Consider the following 26,492-nt stretch of genomic DNA (forward strand, 5'->3'; position numbering starts at 1 on the left):
TCTCTGCTTGACTTATTTCACTCAGCATAATCTCTTCCAGTCCCGTCCATGTTGCTACAAAAGTTGGGTATTCATCCTTTCTGATGGAGGCATAATACTCCATAGTGTATATGGACCACATCTTCCTTATCCATTCGTCCGTTGAAGGGCATCTTGGTTCTTTCCACAGTTTGGCAACCGTGGCCATTGCTGCTATAAACATTGGGGTACAGATGGCCCTTCTTTTCACTCCATCTGTATCTTTGGGGTAAATACCCAGTAGTGCAATTGCAGGGTCATAGGGAAGCTCTATTTTTAATTTCTTGAGGAATCTCCACACTGTTCTCCAAAGTGGCTGCACCAACTTGCATTCCCACCAACAGTGTAAGAGGGTTCCCCTTTCTCCACATCCCCTCCAACACATGTTGTTTCCTGTCTTGCTAATTTTGGCCATTCTAACTGGTATAAGGTGATATCTCAATGTGGTTTTAATTTGAATCTCCCTGATAGCTAGTGATGATGAACATTTTTTCATGTGTCTGATAGCCATGTGTATGTCTTCATTGGAGAAGTGTCTGTTCATATCTTCTGCCCATTTTTTTGATATGATTATCTGTTTTGTATGTGTTGAGTTTGAGGAGTTCTTTATAGATCCTGGATATCAACCTTTTGTTTGTACTGTCATTTGCAAATATCTTCTCCCATTCCGTGGGTTGCCTCTTTGTTTTCTTGACTGTTTCCTTTGCTGTGCAGAGCTTTTGATTTTCATGAAGTCCCAAAAGTTTATTTTCGCTTTGGTTTCCTTTGCCTTTGGAGACATATCTTGAAAGAAGTTGCTGTGGCTGATATTGAAGAGTTACTGCCTATGTTCTCCTCTAGGATTCTGATGGATTCTTGTCTCACGTTGAGGTCTTTTATCCATTTTGAGTTTATCTTTGTGTACGGTATAAGAGAATGGTCGAATTTCATTCTTCTACATATAGCTGTCCAGTTTTCCCAGCACTGTTTATTGAAGAGACTTTTTTCCACTGTATATTTTTTCCTTATACTACATCTTCTTTATCCATTAATCTGTTGATGGACATCTAGGTTCTTTCCATAGTTTGGCTATTGTGGACATTGCTGCTATAAACATTCGGGTGCACGTGCCCCTTCAGATGACTACATTTGTATCTTTAGGGTAAATACCCAGTAGTACGATTGCTGGGTCATAGGGTAGCTCTATTTTCAACTTTTTGAGGAACCTCCATGCTGTTTTCCAGAGTGGCTTCACCAGCTTGCATTCCCACCAACAGTGTAGGAGGGTTCTCCTTTCTCCGTATCCTCGCCAGCATCTGTCGTTTCCTGACTTGTTAATGTTAGCCATTCTGACTGGTGTAGGTGGTATCTCATTGTGGTTTTGATTTGTATTTCCCTGATGCTGAGTGATGTTGAGCACTTTTTCATGTGTCTATTGGCCATAAAAATTAAAAATCTTTTTTTGCTTATGTGGGTTTTATCTATGCAAATTATTTTTTTAGTTAGGTTAAATACACAAAATTTATAATTTTTTTGGTAAGATTTTATTTATTTATTTGACAGAGAGAGGCAGTGAGAGAGGGAACACAAGCTGGGGGAGTGGGAGTGGGAGAAGCAGGCTTCCTGCTGAGCAGAGAGCCTGATACAGGGCTTGATCCCAGGACCCTGGGATCATGACCCGAGCCAAAGGCAGATGCCTAATGACTGAGCCACCCAGATGATAATCTTAACCATTTTTGTTTTTATTTATTTAAAAATCATTAAATTTTATTAAGTTTTTTATTTTAATTCCAGTATAGTTAACATACAGTGCTATATTAGTTTCAGGTGTACTATATAGTGACTCAACAGTTCTGTACATTACTCAGTGCTCATCATATTCTTTAATCCCTATCAACTGTTTCACCCATCCTCCCCCCTCCCCCACATCACCTTCTAGTCGTAACCATCTTTAAATGTTTAAATGTACAGGTCAATAGTGTTATGTTGTTGTATGTTCAGTCTCCAGAACTTTTTTTTATCTGGTACAGAAACTATACCCATTAAACAATAATTCCCTATTTTCCCCTCTTTCCCCAACTCTGGCAACTACTATTCTACTTTCTATGAATTTGACTACTCTAGATACCTCATAGGAATTGTACAGTATTTTTCTTTTATGGCTTGTTTTACTTAACATAAGGCCCTCCAAGTTCATCCTTGTTGCATGTGTCAGAATTTCCTCCCCCCCCTTTTTTAAAGAGTTTATTTATTTAATTATCAGATGGAGAAAGAAAGAGAGAGAGCTCACACAAGCAGAGGGAGCAGCAGCAGGGAGAGCAGCGGGTAGCAGGAGAAGCAGACTCCCTGCTGAGCAAGGAGCCCGATGCGGGACTTGATCCCAGCACCCTGAGATCATGACCTGAGCAAAGACAGATGCTCAACCGACTGAGACACCCAGGAGTCCCCTTCCTTGATGAATACTTCAGTTGCTTCTGTCTTTGGCTGTTGTCTTACTGCTATGAACATGGGTGTACAAACATCACTTGCAGATCTTGCTCTTAGTTCTTTTGGGTATATACACAAAAGTGGCATTGCTGAATCATATTTTAAATTTTCTGAGGAGCTACCATACTGTTTTCCATAGCAGCTGCCCCATTTCTGTCCAGCGGTGTAAAAGGGTTCCATTTTTTGTATGTCCTGGTCCACATTTCTTTTTTTCTTTTTTCTTTTTTTTTTTTTTTAAATAATAGCCATCCTGTTACTGGTATCTCAATGTGGTTTTGATTTTCATTTCCCTGATGATTGAGTATCTTTTCATGTACTACTTATTGGTCATCTGTATTTCTTCTTTGGAGAAATCTATTTAGGTCCTGTGCCAATTTTTGAATCAGGTTGTTTGTTTTTGTTGTTGAATTGTAGCAATTTTGTGTTTTTAGATATTAACCCCTTATCAAATATATGATTGGCAGACATTTTCTCTCATTCTAGAGGTTGTCTCTTCACTGCCTTTCCCTTTTCCTGCCCAGCAATTTAAACTCGACCCAGGCAAAAATATTCGCAGTTTAGTAAGTGTCAGGATTTATCTGATTCTCTCCTGGATGCCCTCTACATTCACCTAGGGAACCAAAGGCATCTCAGGCATCTCTTCTAAAGCCTTTTCTAATCGCCCTCTACTTCCCCAGGCAAAATGGAATTGAGCATTGAACCCTGTGTGTTCTTCTGTCATAGCATCTGAAACATTTCAGTGTTGCTTACTTGTTTACCTGTCAGTTTTGCTATACTGGATTGACAGTCTTTAGGAGCAGTGTCTTTGTTAGTCTTTTTATTTTTACTGTAGTCCCAGGTGTCTGGTATATAATTAAATATTCAATAAATGTTTTTTAAGGGAATGTGTGATGGTGAATAATTCAGTCAGTCTATTGCATCTCCAGATTTATACTAGAATAGACTCTAATTTTGGTTTTCTGTGATACCAAATGGGCAATTATTTACAAAATGGTTTCTGGGAGACTGTAGCATTCGTTTGCAAGTTCCTGGTTGGTCGTCCTCATTCTCTCCACACAATTCATAGCCACTTTGTGGCAGATCTTTGTTTCTCAGTAGACTTTTGATTAGGCGTTATAGGGCCATACTATTATAACTTTTTAAACTTATGGCAACTTGGGGTGCCTGGGTGGCTCAGTGGGTTAAAGCCTTTGCCTTCGGCTCAGGTCATGATCCCAGGGTCCTGGGATCGAGCCCCGCATCCGGCTCTCCGCTCAGCGGGAAGCCTGCCTCCTCCTCCTCTCTCTCTCTCTCTGCCTACTTGTGATCTCTGTCAAATAAATAAATAAAATCTTAAAAAAAAAAACTTATGGCAACTTTATCACAGAAGGGTTATTTCTGATTTGCAAGTCTTTTGAAAACACTTTAAGGGTATGTGTCAGATGAAACTGCTCATGTTATTCCAGATATATTTGTGATCCTTGTTATTGAGGGCAAACCAAAGAGCCTGGGAAATAATCCTTTGGTTGGCATTTAAGACCAAACCAAAACAAAAGCTGGTATCTTTCCTCCTCTTCCATTAAGACTAGATTTTGTTATGAATTCTTATAATAAATGACTTCAGTGAAGTCTTGCAGCTTATGATGTCCCTGGAATGAAAATCATGAAAATATTTTACTGTTACAGCAAATTTCACACTTAAGCCATATCCCAAAAAGTCATTAGGAAAATTTCTGGAAAAAGAACAGTCACCATCAAATGATATGCTACCAAAAGATGAATTGCTACTATTTTAGATGATTTAGTTGTGCCAGTTATATGTGCCTCTTATGAGTTATGCCTTCCATGATTTCCAGTAAAACTTTGATTTTAAATGTAAACAACATTTATTTAAACATTTAATTCACTCCTAATGTAAATACTAAATTGTTCTGTGTTCTTGTAAGTTTTTATTTTAAATGCCAGAAATTGTCTATATATAGGCACATTGTACATTGAATTCAATGAAGTAATTTTCATCCTTCCTCTTAGTGACAGTGTTTCTGTTTCCTAAGTGATGAAAAACTAGTTATGAAATGAGACACTGACTATAATAGAATCTTCTCTAAGTGAAACATTTGAGCTGTTCTACTGTATTTGCAAGAGTACGTAGCCCTTATACATGAGTTTTTATTGCTTACAAATGTTGTCAACTGCAGAAGGAACAGTGGCTTCTATAATTTAATATAGGGATAGTCCAGAATCCATTTGTTCAACTTTTAAATTATTTTGGAATTTGTGTTGGAATATTGGTATCACTGAAATCAAGGTATGTGCTGCCCTTTTCCAAAGCAGAGTAAGCCATGCTGTAACATCTGGTACTGAAATAAATTGTAAACTCTCCAGCAGTTCCTTAGGTTACTGTGAGGTTAGGGTCCTTGTTCAGTGTCTTCTCGTTTCCTAATCTTCACTGCACTGTGGCGGTGGTGGTAGACTGTAGTAATCTCTGAGACGCAGACATTCTAAAACAAAGTGCCTTTAATTCTCTGTATTGGCAACTTTTTTTTTTTTAAAGTCATCTCTACACCCAACATGGGGCTGAAACTCATGACCCCAAGATTAAGAGTCTCATGCTTTACTGACTGAGCCAGTTAGGCACCCCTATACGTGCACCTTTAAATTTACTTTTCACCTGGGATCTAATCATTTGGTTGGTAAAAACCTTTTTGAAAACCTCAGTTATCCCAAATTGTCACTTACTGGGCTGATCTGATGGATAGCACTTGCTCTCCTTTTTGGACATAAACATTAATGTTTGAAAGTAACAAGTACAATCTAATGTGATCTATAAGGTAGACATTGGGCTGCGAATTAGTTCCAAAATACTTTTGTGTTTGTCTGCTATTCACCACCTGTTTTGTGGATTAGGGATTCAGAGATAATAATAGATATACAGAATCTTTGAGAAGTGTCCATCTTGCAGTTTGGTTATGGAGTGGTGGGGAGGGAGAGAGGGCAAAAATTACAATGGATTTTGATAAATTCTGGATCGAGATAAGGAGGGGTTGTCTCCTTATCTGAGACATGGGAGTACATGGAAGGGTCATTTAACCGAGTTTGAGATGTTGAGAAATGCTTCCAGGAGCAGGTCACATCTGAATTGAGTCTTAAAAGATGAGTAGGAATTAGCCAGTTAAGGAGGAAGAGAAGCCTGGAAATAGACTAAGATGATATGACTGGAGAGATAGGAGGTAAGCCTTAGATAAATGGTGGCTGTCATTTGCTGAGCACCTACTTTGTGATGAATGCTGCATTATAAGGCTACTTTGTGATGAATGCTGCATTATAAGGCTTAAACCACTTACCTCACAGTAACCTAAAGGGCAGGCGCTATTATCTTTTATATATAAATGAGGAAATAGAGTCATAGCTCTTCTGCAGTTATGACAGGGTTATTGAGTGGCAGGGCTAGATTTAAAAAACCTAGTTTTCTTGGGGCATCTGGCTGGCTCAGTCAGAGCACATGACTCTTGATCTTGTGGTTGTGAATTCAAGACCAACTTTGGGTGTAGAGCTTTAAAAAAATAAATAAATAAAAGAAAATGTTAAAAAGAATGTTCAACCTTAAAAAACATAGAAATAAAACCCCTAGCTTTTCTGGCTTCTTGTCTAGGCTTCTTCCTCCCAGGAAAGAACAATTTCAAGGAGGAAATAGTTAAGTAGTTGCCTTGCTGTTGAAAGGTCAGTTGTGCAGGTTAAGTTCTGACTTTATAGCGACTTGTTTGTTTATTCGAGAGGTATTTACTGACAGTCTCTTAAGTGCCAAGGACTGTGTTGGGCATTAGGAATAAAAGGACACACGCCAGAGTGGTAGAGGTAGAAGGGTGACAGGAAGCAGAGACACTTGAGTGAAAACTTGTCTAAGGAAGCTTGATTGCAAAGGAAAAGATAATGATATAGCAGTAAATATAGGGAAGATTGCTTGTGTGTATATGTGTGTCTAATATGGCAAGCGCATTAGTTGTTTATGTGCTGGGAAGAAAGAGCCTTAGCAGAGGACAAGTTTATGATGAGATAAAACTAGTGATTGATTGATTCATCAAGGGTGCTAAAGAATGAGGGGAGACAGGAACCGAAGTCTATTAGATTGCACATATCCAGTTAAGTAAATTGCAGGATGATCCTCACATAAATTTGTAATGGCTCTAGAATTTTAGTCTGATTACCCAGCTCTTGGATAATGGAAACTTGACTAAATAATGAAACTTCATATTCAGATGATCACTGTAATTCCTATGTCTGATTTATGCATCCATCTTTTCTCTCCCTCAGTCATCCTGCCCATACCTCCTGCCTGTCACAGCATTTCTTATATTGCATTAGAGTGATTGATCTCCCTACCTAGACCACATGGTTCTTGGAAGGGGGAATGGTACAGGCTATGTCTGATGATACCTAGCATCTGGAATAATCTCACTTTAACACATGCTTATTGAATCAATGAATCATTGAATGACTCGGTTCCGTATTTGTGCCATTTTTAGCAGCAGTGTTTTGTTTTTTAAACTTTTAAGGGTTAAAAGATATATATCTACCCTGTACAGATTTTATTTTATTTTATGTAGTTAAGCACTTTAAGTTAGGCCCATTTTTTTCAGTGAAGAGTGGACTTTAAATATTTGGATGCTGAGAGGGCTTATGGTTCCATACAACCTAAAAAGTTTCTTAGGCTTGTCTTTTTTGAGATTTGAGGTACCTTCATGACCAGCTCAACAATTGTCATCTATCTAGAAGTGCAGAAATAAGATACTCTCACAAATTTTATTTCCTTTTTTTAAAGCTTTGTGTAAAAAGCTAGTGATGCAATTTTAAAAAATTCTATTTCCTGTGAGTGTGGCATGTGGTCCCCTCAATATGTTGGATACTCATTGATGTCATGGAATTTTCTTTTTTCAGAATCCTGTCCAAAAGATCCCTGACTCACATGAAATAACTCTAAAACATGGCACTAAAACAGTAAGTTTAAAAAATTTGATTCTTTCAATAACAAGGCTCTTACGGAAAAGTAAACCCATGATACGTTTGTATTAAGACTAATTGCACAATGAACTGATAACACAGAAGCTACAGGCATTAAAGAAACAGAATGATGACATTTCTATTCAATCAAAATAACTGTTCCGTTTCATTTAAAATAGCAACCCTTATTGTTATTGTTGGCTTTAAAACCTTGTTCTTTGATAGAGGAACATTACAAGTGAAAAAAAGAAATGAAGCTAAAATACAGTTTTCCTTTTTATGGTGTGGGAAAATTTCTCATTACCCTTATCTTTATTTCTATATCAGTAAAAGGCCTGAGTTTGTTTTTTAGATGAACATTGAGATAAGAAAGGAACATAAAATAGTTACTGTATTGCTTTGAGATCATTATCATTATTACTTAACTTACAGATTCTGTTTTTGCATTGTTATATTAATGTTATTTAAAGATTACGAATGTAAAATTTTGAGTTATAACATGAAATCATTTTATTGAAAAAGTGGGAGTTGAATGAATGAAACCTCATAAATGAAAGAATTAAATTATCTTGCTTTCTCTTTTCAATGAACCTGCCTTTTTCTAGATGTCTGATATGTAAAGAAGTAGGAAAATACACCCCATAATGGGGAAAACGTCAATCCTTAGACATAGACCCAGAAATGATGCCAATGATAGAATTAATAGAGAAAAGATGACATTCTTCTTGCCAGATTTTTTTGCTTTTGAAAATATCTTTTTCTTAAAAATATTTGTTAAGGTATAGTGGGTTTATTGTTGTTTCAAATGAAGTGAACAATAAGTATTTTAAAATGGCTTAGTTTATAGTTTTACTGTGGTAAATATTGATACATAGAGCTCACATAAATGCTTTTTGGGATCCTCAATAGATTTAAAGATCATAAAGTGGCTTAAAATCTGAGTATCTGAGAACTGCTGCTTTAGGAAACTCTTTCCTTCTGATTTGTGATCTTATGTCTCCTTTTTGTTAAATCAGACTCCTGGTATTTTTATTCTGAATATGTGACAGAATTTTCCTGCTTTTAAGTAAATTAGGAAAGGAACTGTAGACTGTACTTAAACAGAAACTTCCCTATCATTTAGTTCAGAGATTTTTACAACCAGAAGTGTTCATGAGTTTTACATCTTTTATTTAAGTATTTCTATTTTTTTACATTGAATTTTATCTTCTAAAGAATTATAATAAAAAATGTAGTGTCCACTTGTTTTGCACACTAAAAAATCAATTAGAGCTTCCTTTTTTTTTTTTAAGGTTTTATTTAATTATTAGAGAGAAGACCACATATGGAGTGGGGAGGAGCGAAGGAAGAGGGAGAAGTGGACTTCTCGCTAAGTGGGGAGCCCTCCACAGGTCTCGATGTTAGGATCCCGAGGTCATCCTGAGATCATCCTGAAATTATGACCTGAGCTGAAGGCAGATCAATGACTCTCTAGAAGTTGGGAGCTGCTCGCTCTAAACAGCCCTTTCCCCTTCTACAAGAAGGGCTCAAGGAGATGGCTATGGCTAGTCATTAGTTTTCCTATCCTCACCATAGGTCTCTGCCCTTGCTGCTTGGTGCTGTCAGTCTTAGGGAGGGAGTGGAGCTTACGCCCTTGAGGGGAGGGCGGGCATAGAATAGACAAGCCACAAATGAATTTGCATTTTCAAATTGTATTGTAATGGAATGAACACTGGCACAGTTAGTCATATAAGGAGGAAGACATCTCTTTAATTGTAACAGGAGAGCGGAAGGAAGGATAGAGTGGGCTTAGACGCAAGTGGGGTAGTAGCAGAAGTCACTTTCTAACCTTCAAAAGCTACTGTTTATTTTTATTTTTCATTGTTTTAGGTTTTAAGACATACAATTGTCCTCATTTGTATGCTTTCCTTAACACATTTCGAGTAGTACCTATCTAACTTAAACGTATAATAAGTCATTAATTATATTTATATATAATTCTCTTACATTGAAATCAGTGTTTACAGATAGTGGTTGAAATGAGTAAAATTATTTTTTAAGTACCTGGTTTTAATTACAGTAATTCTAACATTAATAACATTTCAATTCTGTTCAGAGAACTGATTTATAGTTGCTTCCTTTATATAAAACTTTGATCCTTTTAGTATTTCATTTGTATGGTAGTCTCATTAATTATTTCTAATGTATTTTTTTTTTTCCTTCTGAGAGGGCAGTAGATCCAGGGACTCCCTGCTTAAGAATAGTAAGTTACCAGTGGGTGTTCACATGTGCATTGGATCTAGGAAAATTCACAGGCAAGGCAGATATTTTATGGAGCCAATGTAAAAAAGTGGTATTATAATGTAGTTAGTCACTTATAAATTCAGCTTTAAAAATAATTGTTTAAGGTGATTATATTGAGTCATTCAGCCATATACACAAGAAAATAACTTCTACTCTGTCTTACTTCATTAAATAGATTTCTTAACATTCCTGTTGGCATTTTCTCATTTTGGTAATTTTGGATTCATGTGGTCTTCTGTTGGTAATTAAATATCTCAAAAGATTTTCTCAAAATTGTTTATTGAAAAAGTTGATCTATTTATGAGGTTTGGTAGATAAGTTGGGACAAAGCTGGCAATTACATTAAATTAAAATATTTTTTCTTTATTTCAAAAGAGGTAGTAGTCATAATAACAAAGTCAAATAATAGAGAAGATGCTATCCAGTCGTACTTTTTAGAAGTAATAACAGCTAGTGGGTTGTACTTCCAATGCCTATAATATAGGAGGTAGGGTTAGAGAAAGGAAATGGAGGTTATCATAGACTATAACTAGATTTTCTCCAGTTAATTTTTTTTTTTTGTTGTTTTTTTTTAAACCAGGTTTCTGCTTTGGGTCTGGATCCCTCAGGTGCCCGTTTGGTGACTGGAGGGTATGACTATGATGTTAAATTTTGGGATTTTGCTGGAATGGATGCTTCTTTTAAGGCATTTCGATCCCTTCAGCCCTGTGAATGGTATGTATTACACAACTTAATACCTTCCTATTTGAAGACAGAGTGCTGTCATCGTTCGAATTCCATCTGTAATGCTCTATACCAAAATATACTACATTTATATGACCATATGTTACCTTCATTATTTGAGTGAAACAAAAATGTACCTTAAATGTCTTTCCTTCACTTTGATTAATCTACATTTTAAAGATGTTTTCAGTCTTTTTTTGTATGGTAAAAAATATTTGTATTTAGAGATTATTACCTTGCTAGTTTAATACTCCAGTAAATACTGTGTAATGTCATGTGTTTGTGAATGACATATGTGAAGCTGATAACCCAGGTGCTCGTCAGTGCCACACTGTGCAGGTATGGTCAGCTAGCATTATATCAGAAGGGGCTTTACATGTTGCTACCATAAGCCACCCTCTTATTTCTGTTTTTGACCATATCTTATCTTTTAGTATATTAGATATCAAAAACAGATTTTTGTTGGTGAGACTGATATCTTGTTAACTTGTGTAATGTATGTTGGAAATGAGCTCTTACTGACTAAACGTAGATATTCAGGATATGTGAATTAGCTGAAATTACTTAGACCCAATTTTCTACTCTTGCATGAGGGGGGCTTAAAAATCTAGTTTGCCGGGACACCTGGGTGGCTCAGTGGGTTAAAGCCTCTGCTTTTGGCTCAGGTCCTGATCTCAGGGTCTTGGGATCGAGCCCCACATCAGGCTCTCTGCTCAGCAGGGAGCCTGCTTCCCCCCCTCTCTCTGCCTGCCTCTCTGCCTACTTGTGATCTCTGTCTGTCAAATAAATAAATAAAATCTTTAAAAAAAATTAAAAAATAAAAAAAAAAAAGAATCTAGTTTGCCTGGGGCACCTGGGTAGCTCCATTGTTAAGCGTTGTTAAGCGTCTGCCTTAGGCTCAGGTCATGATCCCAGGGTCCTGGGATGTAGTTCCAGATCACTCTGTGCTCAGTAGGAAGCCCGCTTCTCCCTCTCCCACTCCCCCTGCTTGTGTTCCCTCTCTCCCTGTCTATGTCAAATAAATAAATAAAATCTTAAAAAAAAAAAAAAAAAGAATCTAGTTTGCCTTTAACTGGAATTCTTGCGATGATGATTTTTGCTAAACCTAATATCTGCCTGTTAACTGGGTTCTGTCAACTGTATGGTTAAAGTTCCTATTTCTGGGCTATTGGGAGTTTGCTTTCAGTGACTCTTTCATGAAAGTGGTGGTTGGAGTAAACGAAAGACTAGAGAGCTGGGATTTTTCTTAATCCTGCAGAACAGGTCAGATGAATTGTTTTTGCTTTCTTGCTAATAAATGCTTAGATAATAAATGTCTGTATGTGGCTAAGAATTGGATCTGCGATCTCAGATTTCTCTGGCAGCTAGTTATCTAGCAAAATAACCTAAAAGTTTTATCTAAACATGGCTCTGGTCAGTTTTGTACAAATCACACTGATTTGTAAATTTCGAAGTCCTAACTCTTAAGCTATCTTTAGTAAAGATTTGAGAATTCCCTAAGTGAACATAGCAGATCTCTGATCAAATGGAAAGGAAAAAAAAAAAAATTAAAAACAGGTTATCTCCAATTATGTCTGTATTTTTTTAATTTATTTGTTTATTATTTATTTATTTATGATGGCTGTATTTAATAAAGCTCTCATTTAAAAATAGTAACTTGGTATCTTGAGTTAGTGTGATGACTTTTTAAAAAAATGTATTTAAAATATGAGGTCATATCTTTTATTCCCATGTGATGGTCTCTTGATTAAGGATTGTGTTTTCCTTCTACTTTCACAACTGTGAACTCGCTTGTTCAGGATTGTTCCGTACTCTATTAATGATCAGCTCCGAATAGACTCATGTCTCATGAGTCTCAAGTCAGTGCTCTATTACTAAACTGTGTCATTTGCTATGCTGTTGTAACCGAAAATGCAGAAAAATCCAAGAATAAGCTTATTTTCTCTTCCATAATTAAATTGTTGCATCCTATATATAATAGTGAGCTATCAAAGGGAAGATGGGAATAAACAGAATTCTTGACAGTCTGTACAAGATTAATGTAAACTCCAGTACTGCAAACATTATATGAATGTTACTATTTTAAATCATGAGAACTGTGTAACTTTGCCATCATTTGCCCCTAAATCTCCAAATAAATGATGGTACTTTTTATGACAATATATATATATTTTTTTTACTTAATATGTATTTTTTTAAAAGATTTTATTTGACAGAGAGCACAGGTAGGCAAAGCAGCAGGCAGACGGAGAGGAGGAAGCAGGCTCTCTGCTGAGCAGGGAACCTCACAAGTGGGCTCGATCCCAGCACCCTGGAATCATGACCTGAACCGAAGGCAGCCACCTAATTGACTGAGACGCCTAGGCACCGCATCTTAATTTTATACCTATTTATGCATCCATCTGTAATTCACTTTTTATGGCAAAAAATTTCAAACATAGACAAAAGTAGAGGGATTACTGTAATAGCCTTTTACCCTTTACCTAGATGTAACAGCTAAAAACATTTTTTGTATTTGCTTCATTTTTATAATTTTTGAAGTATTTAAAAGTAAAGACATACATAGCTTTCACTTTGAAATAATTCAGCATGAATCTTTCAAAAATATAGACATTTCCCTATGTAAATATAGCTCCAATTATCCTAACAAAATTATTTAGAATTTCTTTTTAAAAAAATTTAAAAAAAATTTGTTTAGTTACTTGACACACAGAGAGAGAGAGAGAGAGAGCGCACAAGCTGGCGGAGTAGCAGGCAGAGGGAGAGGGAGAAGCAGGCTCCCTGCCAACCAAGAAGCCTGATTGATATGGGGCTTGATCCCAGGACCCTGGCATCATGACCTGAGCTTAAGGCAGTTGCTTAACCAACTGAGCCATCCAGGTGCCCCTATTTAGAATTTCTTAATATTTCTCTTTTTATAGTTTTTTTTATTGTGTTATGTTAGTCACCATACAGTACATCATTAGTTTTTGATGTAGCATTCCATGATTCATTATTTGCGTATAACACCCAGTGCTCATTACAATATCATCCCATATTTAAATTTCCCCAGTTTGCTCTCAAAATGTGTTTTAATGATGGTTTGTCAAACATGGATCCAATCAAGTAATACATATCACATTTATTGTGTACCTCTCTTACATATCTTTTAATCTCGGAGAACGTTTCCTTCCAAACCATTTTCTTTCCCATGACTTTATTAAATAGTTCGGTTGTCTTCATAAGGTTCTTCTTCCCTGAATTTTCTAATTGTTTCTTTACGGTATCATTTAACTTATTTGTCTCCAGTATTTCCTATTAAAGATCTGAAGGCTTGATCTTTTTTTTTTTTTAAAGATTTTATTTATTTATTTGACAGAGATCACAAGTAGGCAGAGAGGCAGGCAGAGAGAGAGGAAGAAGCAGGCTCCCTGCTGAGCAGAGAGCCCGATGTGGGGCTCAATCCCAGGACCCTGGGATCATGACCTGAGCCGAAAGCAGAGGCTTTAACCCACTGAGCCACCCAGGCACCCCTGAAGGCTTGATCTTAATCTCTAATGTATCACATCAAGTGGCATATATTGTCTAGTTGTTGCTATTTGTGACTTGCAATTAAGATTGATCCTGGATTAAGTTGGTGACATCTGATTCTTCCATTATAAAGTTAATATTATATTATATACTTGAGATAGGCAAGAATTTTATGGAGAGATATTTGGTAGCATGGAAATATCTAGATTCTCATCATTGCTTCACTTAGTAAGTTTAGCATCCATTGATTATTCATACCTGAGTCAGTTATCTCATTGAGGGTTGTTAAGTTTGTGATTTTCTTGATTTCCTAAATTCCATTATTTCATCTATATTTATTTGTTGACATTCTTCTAAGAGAACTTTTCCATATTAACTGATGTTATTTGGTTACCCTAAAATACAGTTCTACTGTGAAGGCAAGATAAATATTTGGTTATTTAACTACCCATTTTTAGTTCATGGGTAGATGGTGATAAATGAGTTGCTGCTGTTATTGGGGGTGGTTTTTTTTTTTTTTTCTTTTTCCTTTTTGAGTGGCAGGATTTATGACTTAAAAATTTTTGTGTGTTCCAGTCAGTTGTACTCATTATTCTTTTTGATGTTTAAATTGTCCCAGATTTGGCCAGGGGAGTCCCTGATTGCTATGTAGTTTTGACATGTGCTCATTAGACTCTATGAAAGCTTACTTACTTTCTGGCATAACATGATGGAGGCTTCCTGATACATTCCTTTCCAGGCCCTAGAATCAGCATTTCCCCATGGAGATCTTTTTTTTTTTTTTTTTAAACTGTGGAAATGGCATTTAGAGACCAAATCTGAATGTTATACCTGCTCATTAATAGTGGGATATCATTCCTTCTTGACCTTTTCAGTGGAAAGAGGTAGGAAATATAGTTGTGTATGTGTGTGTGTGTATGTGTGTGTGTGTGTATGTGTGTGTGTTTTAAGGGACAAGATCATATTGATATTTACATTTCAAAATTTTAGTAAACTTTAACTTCAGAATATTTTTTTAATTTATAGAAAAACTGCAAAGATCATCTAGAGTTCAGGCATACCCCTAACTCAGTTTCTTCTGTTGTTAATATCTTACATTTACATTTATGGCAAGTAAACCCACATTGGTCCATCACTATGAACCAAACTCCAAACTGTATTTGCATTTCACTGTTTTTCCACTAATATGCCTTCCAAGATACACCTTACACTTAGTGTTCATGTCTGTTTAGTCTTCTCTGGTTTATGATGACTTCTCAGTCTTTCCTTGTTTTCCTGACCCTGACAGTTTTGAGAGGTCCTGGTCAGGTGTTTTGTAGAATGTTTCTTGATTTGTTTTTTTATGATGTTTTTCTCTGGTTAGACTGGGACTCTGGGTCTTGGGGGATGAATATCACAGAGGTGAAGTGCCCTTTTTATCACATACTAGGGTACATGCTATCATGTTTTTAAGGTTTCTCCACTATAACGTTACTTTTCCTCCCCTTTCCATTTCTGTTCTTTGGAAGTAAGTCAGTGAATGCTGCTCACATTTGGGAGTAGAAAAATTAAGCTCCACCTCTTGGTGGGGGTAGTGTTTACATAAACTACTTGGAATTCTGTATTGATTATTTGATATTTGTTTTATATCTTGGGTTATAAGCCAATACAATGTTATTTATTTTGTTGCTAAGACTATTTCAGCTGTAGTCATTGGGAGCTCTTGCAATTTGGCTCATGTGATCCTTTCTTTGATATGCCTCCTTTTTTTTTTTTTTTTTTTTTTTTTTTTTTTTTGAGTACTTTTTACTTTTTGGTACTATTAGATGCTCTGGACTCATCTTGTATTGTCCCTGCCCCAGTCCTAGAGTCAGTCATATTTGTTAGGACAGCGGTATCTAAAAACAGCATCTAGGTTCTTGGTGTGCTTTTTGTTCCTTCTAGGCTTCTCAGCTGAGGTGGGAATTAAATGCATGTATATACACTTTTGTGTGTGCTAGATCTATAAAATTGTTTCTTTATCCATTTGCATCCATGTTGGGGTAAACAGGAGTTCATACCCATGTCTCTGACTTGAAGCTAGTATACATTGGTTCATTCCAGCCTTCCTCCTCCTTGGAAACCTTCACTTCCTAACAGTGAGAACCCAGGTTCCCACCAACCATCATTTCTGTGTTTGTTTAACCCAAGTATGTGTGTAAAACAGTCACAGAATGGTTAAGTTGTATTCCTGCTCCATTTTCTTAAAAAGAAAAGTCTCTTAAGTTTTTCAATTAAAATTTCACACTGAGAAATTTTTGATGAGATTATTGGTGAGATAATTGATTTAGGAATTAATTCCAAAGGCAAGCTCTCCACTCTGTCATTCACTCAGGTAGGACACACAGTGAGAGAGGTAGGGTGGCCATGGAGAATCAGGATCCCTGCGAGGCAAACTTGAGACCCAAGCTGGCTCTTTAGTTTTGCCCAAGCCCTGCACATCTAGCTGGAAGCTGCTGATACCAGGAGAGGCAGGGAGCTGCAAGGCCCCTGAGGAGCCAGGGGTGCAGGGAGCTTGTGATGGCAAGGAGGCCTCCACACCTTAAGCTGCTGGGTACTTCTGGGAGCCCCTGCTGTATAGCTCCTTGGAATGGATCCATGGTGGTCCTCTTCTGATTCCAGAAGGCATGATCTTTGAGAGGATACCTTGTGGCTACAAGATCACACCAGCTGGCTTCCAAGCATCTGTCCTGGGACAGGGGTTGAAGGAAGGAGTGCTGGCCCGAGGGGAGGATCCTTTGGGAGGATCTTCTGTGTTGACCCCAACACCTCAGTCAGCTAGCCCATTCTCACATAGATTAGTTATACTTATATAGTCATATATATTATAATTACATACTAAAAAGAGAAAAAATCTTGCCTGAAGAGAAACTCCTTAAAGGACCCACATGGCTCAGGAAGTTGACTATTCCCTCACCCCTACCTCCCCCAACGTCTTTTATAAAATCATGTAGTGTGATCTTTAGGAAACCCCCACTCAACCCAGCTCCCCTCAACTTGGCCCTCCTGTGTTCCCATGACCATGGACTGCCCCCCAGCTCCAGCCCAGTGTCTGGCTGCAACCAGTCTCATCTGAGTCTCATCTCATCCATCCCAGCCATGGATTTCTGCCAGGTGCCCCTCTACTGTGCTCCCAGGGGCCATGTTGGCTGTGGGTGGTGGAGGGGGTGGTATCCAGATGCCCTGGTGGCTTGGTGGGGCCAGGCCCAGAAGGGACTGAGGTTTGCAGGAGAGGAGGAGACCACAGCTGTCATGGGTATGTTGCTGCTCTGAAGGCTGTCAGAGGTGTATGGCTTAGGGAACATGGCCAGTGCATCAGGAAAGTTGGGTGGGATGGCAGGTGTTTTGCTGGGGGTGCACATCATCTGGCGGTGATGGTAGCTGTTGAGAATGGTGTTTTCTTGGAAAAAAGCACTCAGGGCATTCTCTAGCTGACAGTGCAGTCTCTAGCACCTGTTGCAGCTGTTCACCTGGTTGGCAGTGCAACCTACAGCCAACATGAACTGGTTGATCATGACCTGGTGCCATAGGTTGTCCACTTTCACCGACATGGCTCTGGGCGTGTGCGATCCCAGCTGTGCAGCACGGGAAACTTGCTGCCATGGGCTCATGCTAGTCACTGGCCATAGACTGCGGACTTCATTGCCTACTGCCCGCCCAGGACTGTCCCAGTACCCCTGCTCCAATTTAAATTTAACGTTACAGAATGTTTACTTATTATCTTTGATTTTAATACTCAAAATCAAAGATAGAACATATTTTTGAGAAAAACCATAACTGGTCAAGACCAGGAGTTGGCAAAGTTTTTCTGTAAAAGGGCCAGATGTTGAGTATTTTAGGTCTTATGTGCCACAAATGATGTTTGCTAAATTTGTGTGTTCATGTGTAACTGTATATTATGTAATACTAAATTAAATTCACATTAAATTTTTAAATACTGAAAAAAATGCAGTGGAGGTATTTTCTTTGGCATTCAATTCTATTCTCTTTATTTTGTTAGCTGATTTTTCCAGTTTTAGATTCTAACATATTAATGACCATATTAATGATCAAATTTTGCTTTTTGCTGATTACAGATTTGATAAATGTGCAATGAGTTATTCAATTGATACTTGTTGAATATGGCAGAGTCAGACTTTGGTATGCCATTAGAAGCCTTTCATTAGGGTGTGTGGGTGGCTCAGTTGGCTAAGCATCTGCCCTCAGATCAGGGTCATGGGATCGAGTCCTGCATCGAGTCCTGCATCGGTCTCTCTGTTCAGCGGGGAGCCTGCTTGTTCCTCTGTCTGCCACTCCCCTTGCTTGTGCCCTCTCTCTTACAAATAAATTTTAAAAAAATAAAAAAAGAAGCCGTCTTTATTTTCATATTGATCTGTTAACCCTTTAGTTTAAATTGCTCACAGCTATGAGAATCCATAGACACCTGTTAACTCAGCTAAATTTTTCCATACCTTTCCTCGCTCATCTACATTGTTACTATATCACCTGCAAAGAAAACTTGAAGGAGTTTGTTGACTGTTTTGAAGGTGTAAAAGCAGGGTGTGCTGTTTTTAAGACCATCTATTCACCATGGTGAGTAAGTAGGTGTCAAAGAGGCATTCACCCCCCCCCCCCAATAGCCATTGAGGATAGGCAGCAGAAGTCCTAAGTTTAGGAGTGAGAATGAGATCAGGTATTTTGAATTTTGGACATCTCTGATGAATATTTTAATATTTTTGACCTTGTTCTCACTTCCCTGGGATACCTTAAACATACTTTGAGGTAAAATGTTTTCTTGATCTACCTGTAGAAAAACGAGATTTTTCAAAATGCTTTTCTTCTGTTGTTATTCAACTTCTTTTTGATGCATCTTCCATTTTGGTATTTTGAAGTGTGTTTAATAATTTGTTTTGGACTTTTGCCCAGCCAACACCAATATTAGATTTGCGAATCTCGAGGTTCTAAAGTCTTTCTTTGTCCCATTTAGTGAAAATCATCAGTACTCCATATTCTCTAATCCAGTCTGCTGGTCACCTTTTGTTTTGTTTCTTCACTGAGTCTCAAAAAAATTATATATGTATGTTCATGAGTTAGAATCCATGGGCACACAGATCCTTCAGATGTATCCTTTATGTAAAAAAATATGGATGGAGTTAAATTTTTCACAAAATATTAAGAAGCTTTGGATCACTTAGGTAGCCCCAAGTTAAGAATTCCTTATCCTCTGCCCATTTAAAAATGGCTACATACTCTCTATTCTCTTCTTTTAAAAACACTTTAATTAATTAATATATTCAGTTATGTTCTCATACAGAAATTAAAACATTACAGTTAAAACTAAAGTTCTTCCTTGGTCATCTTTTAAAAATCTCTTTCTTAGGTATTCTTACTGTTTTCATGAATTCTTTAAGGTTTTTTTTTGTTTGTTTGTTTGTTTGTTTTAATGCCACCATTGACAAATATACATACCCATCAGAAGAGTATGTGCTACGGGTGCCTGGGTGGCTCAGTTGGTTGAACTCTGCCTTCCACTCAGTTTGTGATCCCGGGGTCCTGGGATAGAGCTCCGCATCGGGCTCCCTGCTCAGCGGGAAGCCTGCCTCTCCCTTTCTCACTCCCCTGCTTGTATTCTCTCTCTTGCTGTCTCCCTCTCTCTCTCTCTGTCAAATAAATAAATAAAACCTTAAAAAAAGAGTACATACTATACTTGTTTTTATAAATGATATCAGATGGTTGTTATTCCATAATTTATTTTTGTTTTCCACTTCACAGTATTGCTTGGAGATTTTTAATATCCCTACATGTTCTACTATATTCTTTCCAAGTGTTGTGTAGCATATTATGTATAATTTACCATAGTTCAGAACCATTTGAAGGTCATGGTAAAATGTTAGATGCCAAAGGGGGAAAAAAAATAAGAGAAAGAGAGGAACAAATCAAGAAACGGACTGTCTCTTCACTCTAGGGGACAAACTGATGGTTACCAGAGGGAGGTAGGTGGGGACATGCATTAAATAAGTGATAGATTAAGGAATGCACTTGTGATGAGCACAGAGTGATGCATGGAAGTCTTGAATCACTATATTGTACACCTGAAACTCTTTTAACACTGTATGTTAATTGCAATTAAAATGCAATCTTAAAAAAATGTTAAGTGCTGGACCTCACCTTTAGAATTTTTTTTTTTAAGATTTTATTTATTTACTTGACAGAGAGAGATCACAAGTAGGCAGAGAGGCAGGCAGAGAGAAAGAGGGAGAAGCAGGCTCCCTGCTGAGCAGAGAGCCCGATCCGGGGCTCCATCCCAGGACTCTGGGATCATGACCTGAGCCAAAGGCAGAGGCTTAATCCACTGAGCCGCCCAGGCGCCCCCAGAATTTTTAATTGTTTAGAGTTGGTGTAGCCTGGGAATAACTTAAATCTGAGCCATGCTGTTGGGGCCTGGTATGACTTTTCAAAACTATGATGACTGAAATTCATGCATATCAGAACTATGCAAAGCAAGGATTGCCTGTGTCTTTTTTTTAAATTCCAGTGTAGTTAACCTACAGTGTTACATTAGTCTCAGGTGTACAGTATAGTGACTCAGTGGTCAGTGGTTCCGTATATTACTTAGTGCTCATGAAGAAAAGTGTACTCTTCACCTGTTTCACCCACGCCCCCTACCCACCCGACCTCTGGTAACAATCTGTTTGTTCTCTGTGGTTAAGAGTCTGTTATTTGGTTTGTCACTCTCTTTTTTTATTCTTTATTATTTTGTTTTCTAAATTCCACAAATGAGTGAAGTCATGTGGTATTTGTCTTTTTCTGACTGGCTTATTTTGCTTAGCCCTGTACTCTAGCTCCGTCCATGTTGTTGCAAATGGCAAGATCTCATTTTTTTATGGCTGAATAATATTCTGTTTTTTGTGTGTGTGTGTGTATACACCAGATCTTCTTTATCCATACATCTGTCAGTGGACACTTGGACTGCTTCTGTAGCTTGGCTATTCTAAATAATGCTGCTGATTGCCTGTATTTTTTTTTTTTTAAGATTTTATTTACTTATTTGACAGGCAGAGATTACAAGTAGGCAGAGAGGCAGGCAGAGAGAGAGAGGAGGAAGCAGGCTCTCCGCTGAGTAGAGAGCCCGATGTGGGACTCGATCCCAGGACCCTGGAATCATGACCCGAGCCGAAGGAAGAGGCTTTAACCCACTGAGCCACCCAGGCGCCCCAATTGCCTGTATTTTTTAAAAATACTTATTGAGCTATAGTTGACATATACTATTATATTAGTTTCAGGTCAACATAGTGATTTGATAATTCTTTACATTACTCAGTGCTCATCATGATAAATGTAGTCACCGTGTATCTGTCATACAATGTTATTGCATTATTGACTATATTTCCAATGCTGTACTTTTCATCTCCATAATTTATTTTATAACTGGCTCCCTTAATCTTCTTTGCCTGTTTCTCATAACTGTCCCCCTTCCTCACCTTCTTTCTGGCAACCATGAGTTTTCTGTTTTTAAGGGTCTGTTGGTTTTGGTTTTTAGATTTCACATATCGGTGACGTCATACAGAATTTGTCTTTGTCTGACTTATTTCATGTAGCAGAATACTCTTTACCTCCATTTACATTACTGCAAGTAACATGATTTCATTTTTTAAATGACTGAATAATATTCCATTGTGTGTGTGTGTGTGTATCTTTTCTTTTTAAAGAATTATTTATTTATTTGGGAGGGAGAGAGAGAGAGAGCTGGGGGGGGGGGAGGAAAGAATCTCAAGCAGATTCCCCGCTGAGCACAGAGCCCAACATGGGGCTCTTTGTCAAGATCCCCCTCAAGATTTTTAGTATCACATGATAAGGTTTCAGTACTTTATCATTTGTCTTAAATGTTCAACCTTTTCATATGGGTGAATTCTATTTTTCATTAGGTATCTCATCAAAATTATTATTCTTAATTGTTTTATAAATGTTAAATATGATTAAAAATGTTAAAATAAATTTCCATTTCAGAAATTCACCAAAGATTCATAATCGAAGACAGAGTTGTTTCTGATCATGCATTAGAGATCATCTTCCCAAAGCCATTTTGTGAATGGGCACGTAGCAGAACTGCTCTGCATATTTCAGTAACTTCTAAGACTGCACATTAAAGATTTCTCAAATTGGGCTTCATGGACATACTTTTGGGGGCTCATGAATTTCTTTCATTAATTAAAACATTTTGTTTTTTGATTTTGATCATCTTTGGCCAGCCCCTAATTTTGAGCAGAGACACGCATCATATATAAATGTGCTGGCACCAAGGGAAGATTTGTTCTGTCATGAAGTGATGTATGAATAAATTTTTCACAATAGTTTGAAAAAGACAGTTGAGGGGGAAATTGTGTCATCACTGGAGCACAGTAAAATAGGCATGTGCTATAGCACACAGTAAATATTCGTTAACTAGCTGATCCAAAAGTAGGTTAGAGGACTTAGGTAGGTGGACATAATTAATTTGTTCCACAACAAAGGAGTTGTTTCATTCTGTATGATATTGTTTCAGCAAACATCTCAAAATTAATCTGAATTCTTTGGATCTTTTGTTTTAGTATTTACTTAAAAAAATCACTTTATTGAGGTATGGTCTACATAACATAAAATTCATTCATTGTAAGTGTGCAGTTCATTAATTGTTAGTAACTTAAAGAGTTGTGCAACCAGTACCACAGTCTGATTTCCATCACTCTAAAATCAAATCTCATTTCCATTGTGGTCACTCTTCATTTCCTCCTCCAGCCTTATGCAGCCGCCAATCTGTCTGTTTCTTATCAGTTCGGTTTTTCTGGACATTTCTTACATATGCAGTCATACAGCATGTGGTCTCTTGTATCTGACCTCTTAGCATAATGTTTTTGAAGTTCATCTGTATTGTGGGACACATCCGTGTTTTGTTCCTTTTTACGATCAGATAGTATTCCATTTTTTATTTATGTGCGTGTGTATGTATGGCATATTTTGTTTGTCCATTCGCCAGTTGGTGGACACAGTTGGGTTATTTCTACATTTTGGCTATTATGAATAATGCTATTATGAACATTTGTGTACAAGTCTTGGGAAGGATATATGTTTCCATCTTATGTCTTTCTTAGGTTGATACTACCTGCATTGGGAATTGTTAGGTCATGTGGTAAATTTATGTTTAATATAATTAGTAACCTGACAAACTGTTTTCAAGAATGACTATACTGCTTTCTATTTGTACTGGCAGTATATAAGGGTTCCAGTGTCTTTAGATGATCCCCATCATATGTTACTGTCTTTTTCATGATAGTCATTCCTGTGGGTGTGGAGTGGTTAATGTTTACTTTTAAATTCATTGTGAATTGATAGTTTTATAAGAGTGCGTAAGGATAAGAACCCTTGTCACCTGTTTATATGCAGTTAAGTAATGTTATAAAAATCATTTGCCACCACAAAATGATCTCTCAGCTACTCTCCTATTAGAAGGAAGGTGTTATTACTCACATTTGAAAAATACTTACCTAAGGTATTGAGAAAAGGATCAATTGTGGAACAATCCTCAAAAATATGTAGAGTTAAAAAAGCACAGTATAAAAGTATATAGTTTTCTTTTTTTTTAAAGAATGGTATAGTATTTTTAAAAGTATTTATTTTTTTAAAGTATATATATTTTTCTTTAAAGCTTGGGAAAAAACAGTATGTACTATTTGCTTATATATGCATAAAATACTTCTGGAAAGGTATAGAAGAAACCAATAACACTGGTTGTTTATAGGGAAAAGAACTGGTTATCTGGAAGGAAAACATGTTGTTACTTGTCTCTTTTACATCTTTTGACTTTCAGCTACCATGTGTAGATTCTACTTATTTTATCCAGGAATAATAATATCCACAGCCTCTCCAACATTGTTTCTTGCCTTTTTTATTTTTCTTTTGTTAAAGAACAAAGAAGATATGTTCTGTTTGCGTACTAGTTTATTGAGTCTGGCTGAATTCTTCATATCCGTGAATTCTCACAACTGCCGTGTGTCATAGATACATTTATTATCCCTGTCTTACGGATGTGGAAATGGAGGCGTAGGGAGATTAATTAATTAGCCTAAGGTCACACAAAGTGATAGAGCAAGGATTTGAATGCAAGTACCATTAATCATTATGTTATACAAAAGCACAGAAGGGATTGAAACCATTTAGGATAAGTGCCATTCGAAACAGTCAAGGGTGGTGTGTTTGCTTAATTCTTTTATTTGTAAGCCTTACATATCTCAATACTTTTTTCACTGCCCATGCCATATAACTGAAATAATAATGTTTTGGATTTTAGGGAAATTTGTTTTTTATTATTTTACAACTGATATTTGTGCATCGTAATAGTTTCTTCATTTCACATAATTGCGTGATAAATTAGTGATTTATTTAGGTATTTGTGCTTTCTGTGTGTGTGTTATCAGTTAGTTCTGAAAAAGAAATTGAAGGTGGACAGAGATTCCCCTTGCTAACCGTAGACACATGATTGGTATATGAGTTGATGTGTATGGAAGCAGAATTACATAAACTTGAGTAATCATGGCATTGTGTCTCTTTTCACTTGACCTAGTCCAGTGAATTTAATGACAGCGTATATTTGAACTTTTTATATTCATTAATAAATTGGTAAACTTGCTTTATGACTTTCCTTATTAATATATTATGATATCATATATTAATATATATTTCCAAACTACTAGATTTTGCAAACTTTGCCATATATTACTTTTCCCCCCATAGATATCACTGATCAGTGGCATCATTAATTAGGCTCTGCTTGAGATGCAAGGTAGAATATTACATCCATCTAGCCTCCTTCAACCTTATACATAACAAACTTTTATTTGTCTGCAACTAATCTTGGATATCACCAATAAGAAGGAAGAAGTTGGAAAGTAAGATGCCTTCAGCTGTAATATTAGATTGATAAAATCACCAGTTATTCTCATGTATGTCAGGATACTCCCAGGCATTGATAAGACTTCTTGTGGTTTACTAACTGGAGAGGAGGTTGTTTACTTGGTTTATATGAAGATCAGATGAGATCATGTACATCAACAGAAATCTTTTATAGGGGATGAAAAGGTATGTGGGAAAAAGCACAGTTAGTATTCTCTGATAAACATTATGTACCTGAATATATTTTCCCTTTCTCTTTGATATTTGCTTTGTAAAATTATATAAGCTTAAAGATTTTTTGAACTTAATTTCCTGGGTTTCTGCTGCCTTCTGCAACTGTCGTCAAGTTACATAATTTGTAAATTCTATCTTGTTAACCATCAGTGAATTTTTTTTTTTTTAAGATTTATTTATTTATTTGAGGGAGTGAGAGAGCATGAGAGTGGGGAGGGTCAGAAAGAGAAGCAGACTCCTTGCTGAGCAGGGAGCCCCATGTAGGACTCGATCCTGGGACTCCAGGATCATGACCTGAGCCCAAGGCACTTGATTAACCAGCTGAGCCACCCAGGCATCCCATCAGTGAACTCCTGTATTGTGTCTCAGCTTATTTATTATTATTTTTTTATTATGTTATGTTAGTCACTATACAGTGCATCATTAGTTTTTGATGTAGTGTTCCATGATTCATTGTTTGCTTATGACACCCAGTACTCAATGCAAGCAGTGCTCTCCTTAATACCTTCCCCCCACCCCCTCCCCTCTAAAACCCTCAGTTTGTCTCTCGGAGTCCATAGTCTCTCATGGTTCGTCTCCCCCTCTGATTTCCTCTCCTTCATTTTCCCTTTCCTTCTCCTAATGTCCTCCATGCTATTTCTTTTGTTCCATAAATAAGTGAAACCATATGATAATTGACTTTCTCTGCTTGACTTATTTCACTTAGAATATTCTCATCCAGTCCCATCCATGTTGATGCAGAAGTTGGGTTTTTACCCCTTCTGATAGCTGAGTAATATTCCATTGTATATATGGACCATATCTTCGTTTTCTTTCTTTCTTTAGTTTTTTTTTTTTTTTCCATTTAAAGATTTTTATTTATTTGACAGAGAGAGCACAAGTAGGCAGAGTGGCAGGAATAGGGAGAGGGAGAATCAGGCTGTCCGCTGAGCAGGGAGCCTGACGTGGGGCTTGATCCCAGGACCCTGGGATTATGACCTGAGCTGAAGGCAGCCACTTAACCCACTGAGCCACCAGGCACCCCTGGACCACATCTTCTTTATCCATTTGTCTGTTAAAGGGCATCTCAGCTCTTTTCATATTTGGCTATTGTGGACATTGCTGCTATGAACATTGGGGTGTATATGGCCCTTCTTTCATTATATCTGTATCTTTGGGGTAAATACCCAGTAGTGCAATTACTAGGCCATAGGGTAGCTCTATTTTTAATTTTTTGAGCAACCTCTACAGTGTTTTCCAAAGTGGCTGTACCAATTTGCATTCCTACCAACTGTGTACGAGGGTTCCCCTTTCTCCACAGCCTCTCCGACATTGTTTCTTGCCTTATCAATTTTTACTATTCTAACTAGTGTAAGGTC

At 37.2% G+C, this 26,492-nt stretch overlaps 1 protein-coding gene and 1 pseudogene across 1 annotated transcript in view; one reads left to right on the forward strand and one right to left on the reverse strand.

The window, feature by feature from the left end:
- WDR70 (WD repeat domain 70) overlaps positions 1 to 26,492 on the forward strand; it is a 294,218-nt gene that overhangs the window by 44,082 nt on the left and 223,644 nt on the right. The window contains exons 6-7 of the mRNA XM_032851351.1: positions 7,399 to 7,458; positions 10,325 to 10,458. Of these exons, the coding sequence (XP_032707242.1) occupies positions 7,399 to 7,458; positions 10,325 to 10,458 (194 nt within the window). The remainder of the gene's footprint in view (positions 1 to 7,398; positions 7,459 to 10,324; positions 10,459 to 26,492) is intronic.
- LOC116864395 lies at positions 17,064 to 17,546 on the reverse strand (annotated as a pseudogene).

The sequence above is a fragment of the Lontra canadensis genome, unplaced genomic scaffold (genome assembly GCF_010015895.1).
Source record: "Lontra canadensis isolate GAN:19392208 unplaced genomic scaffold, GSC_riverotter_1.0 scaffold5, whole genome shotgun sequence".
Taxonomy (NCBI): domain Eukaryota; kingdom Metazoa; phylum Chordata; class Mammalia; order Carnivora; family Mustelidae; genus Lontra; species Lontra canadensis.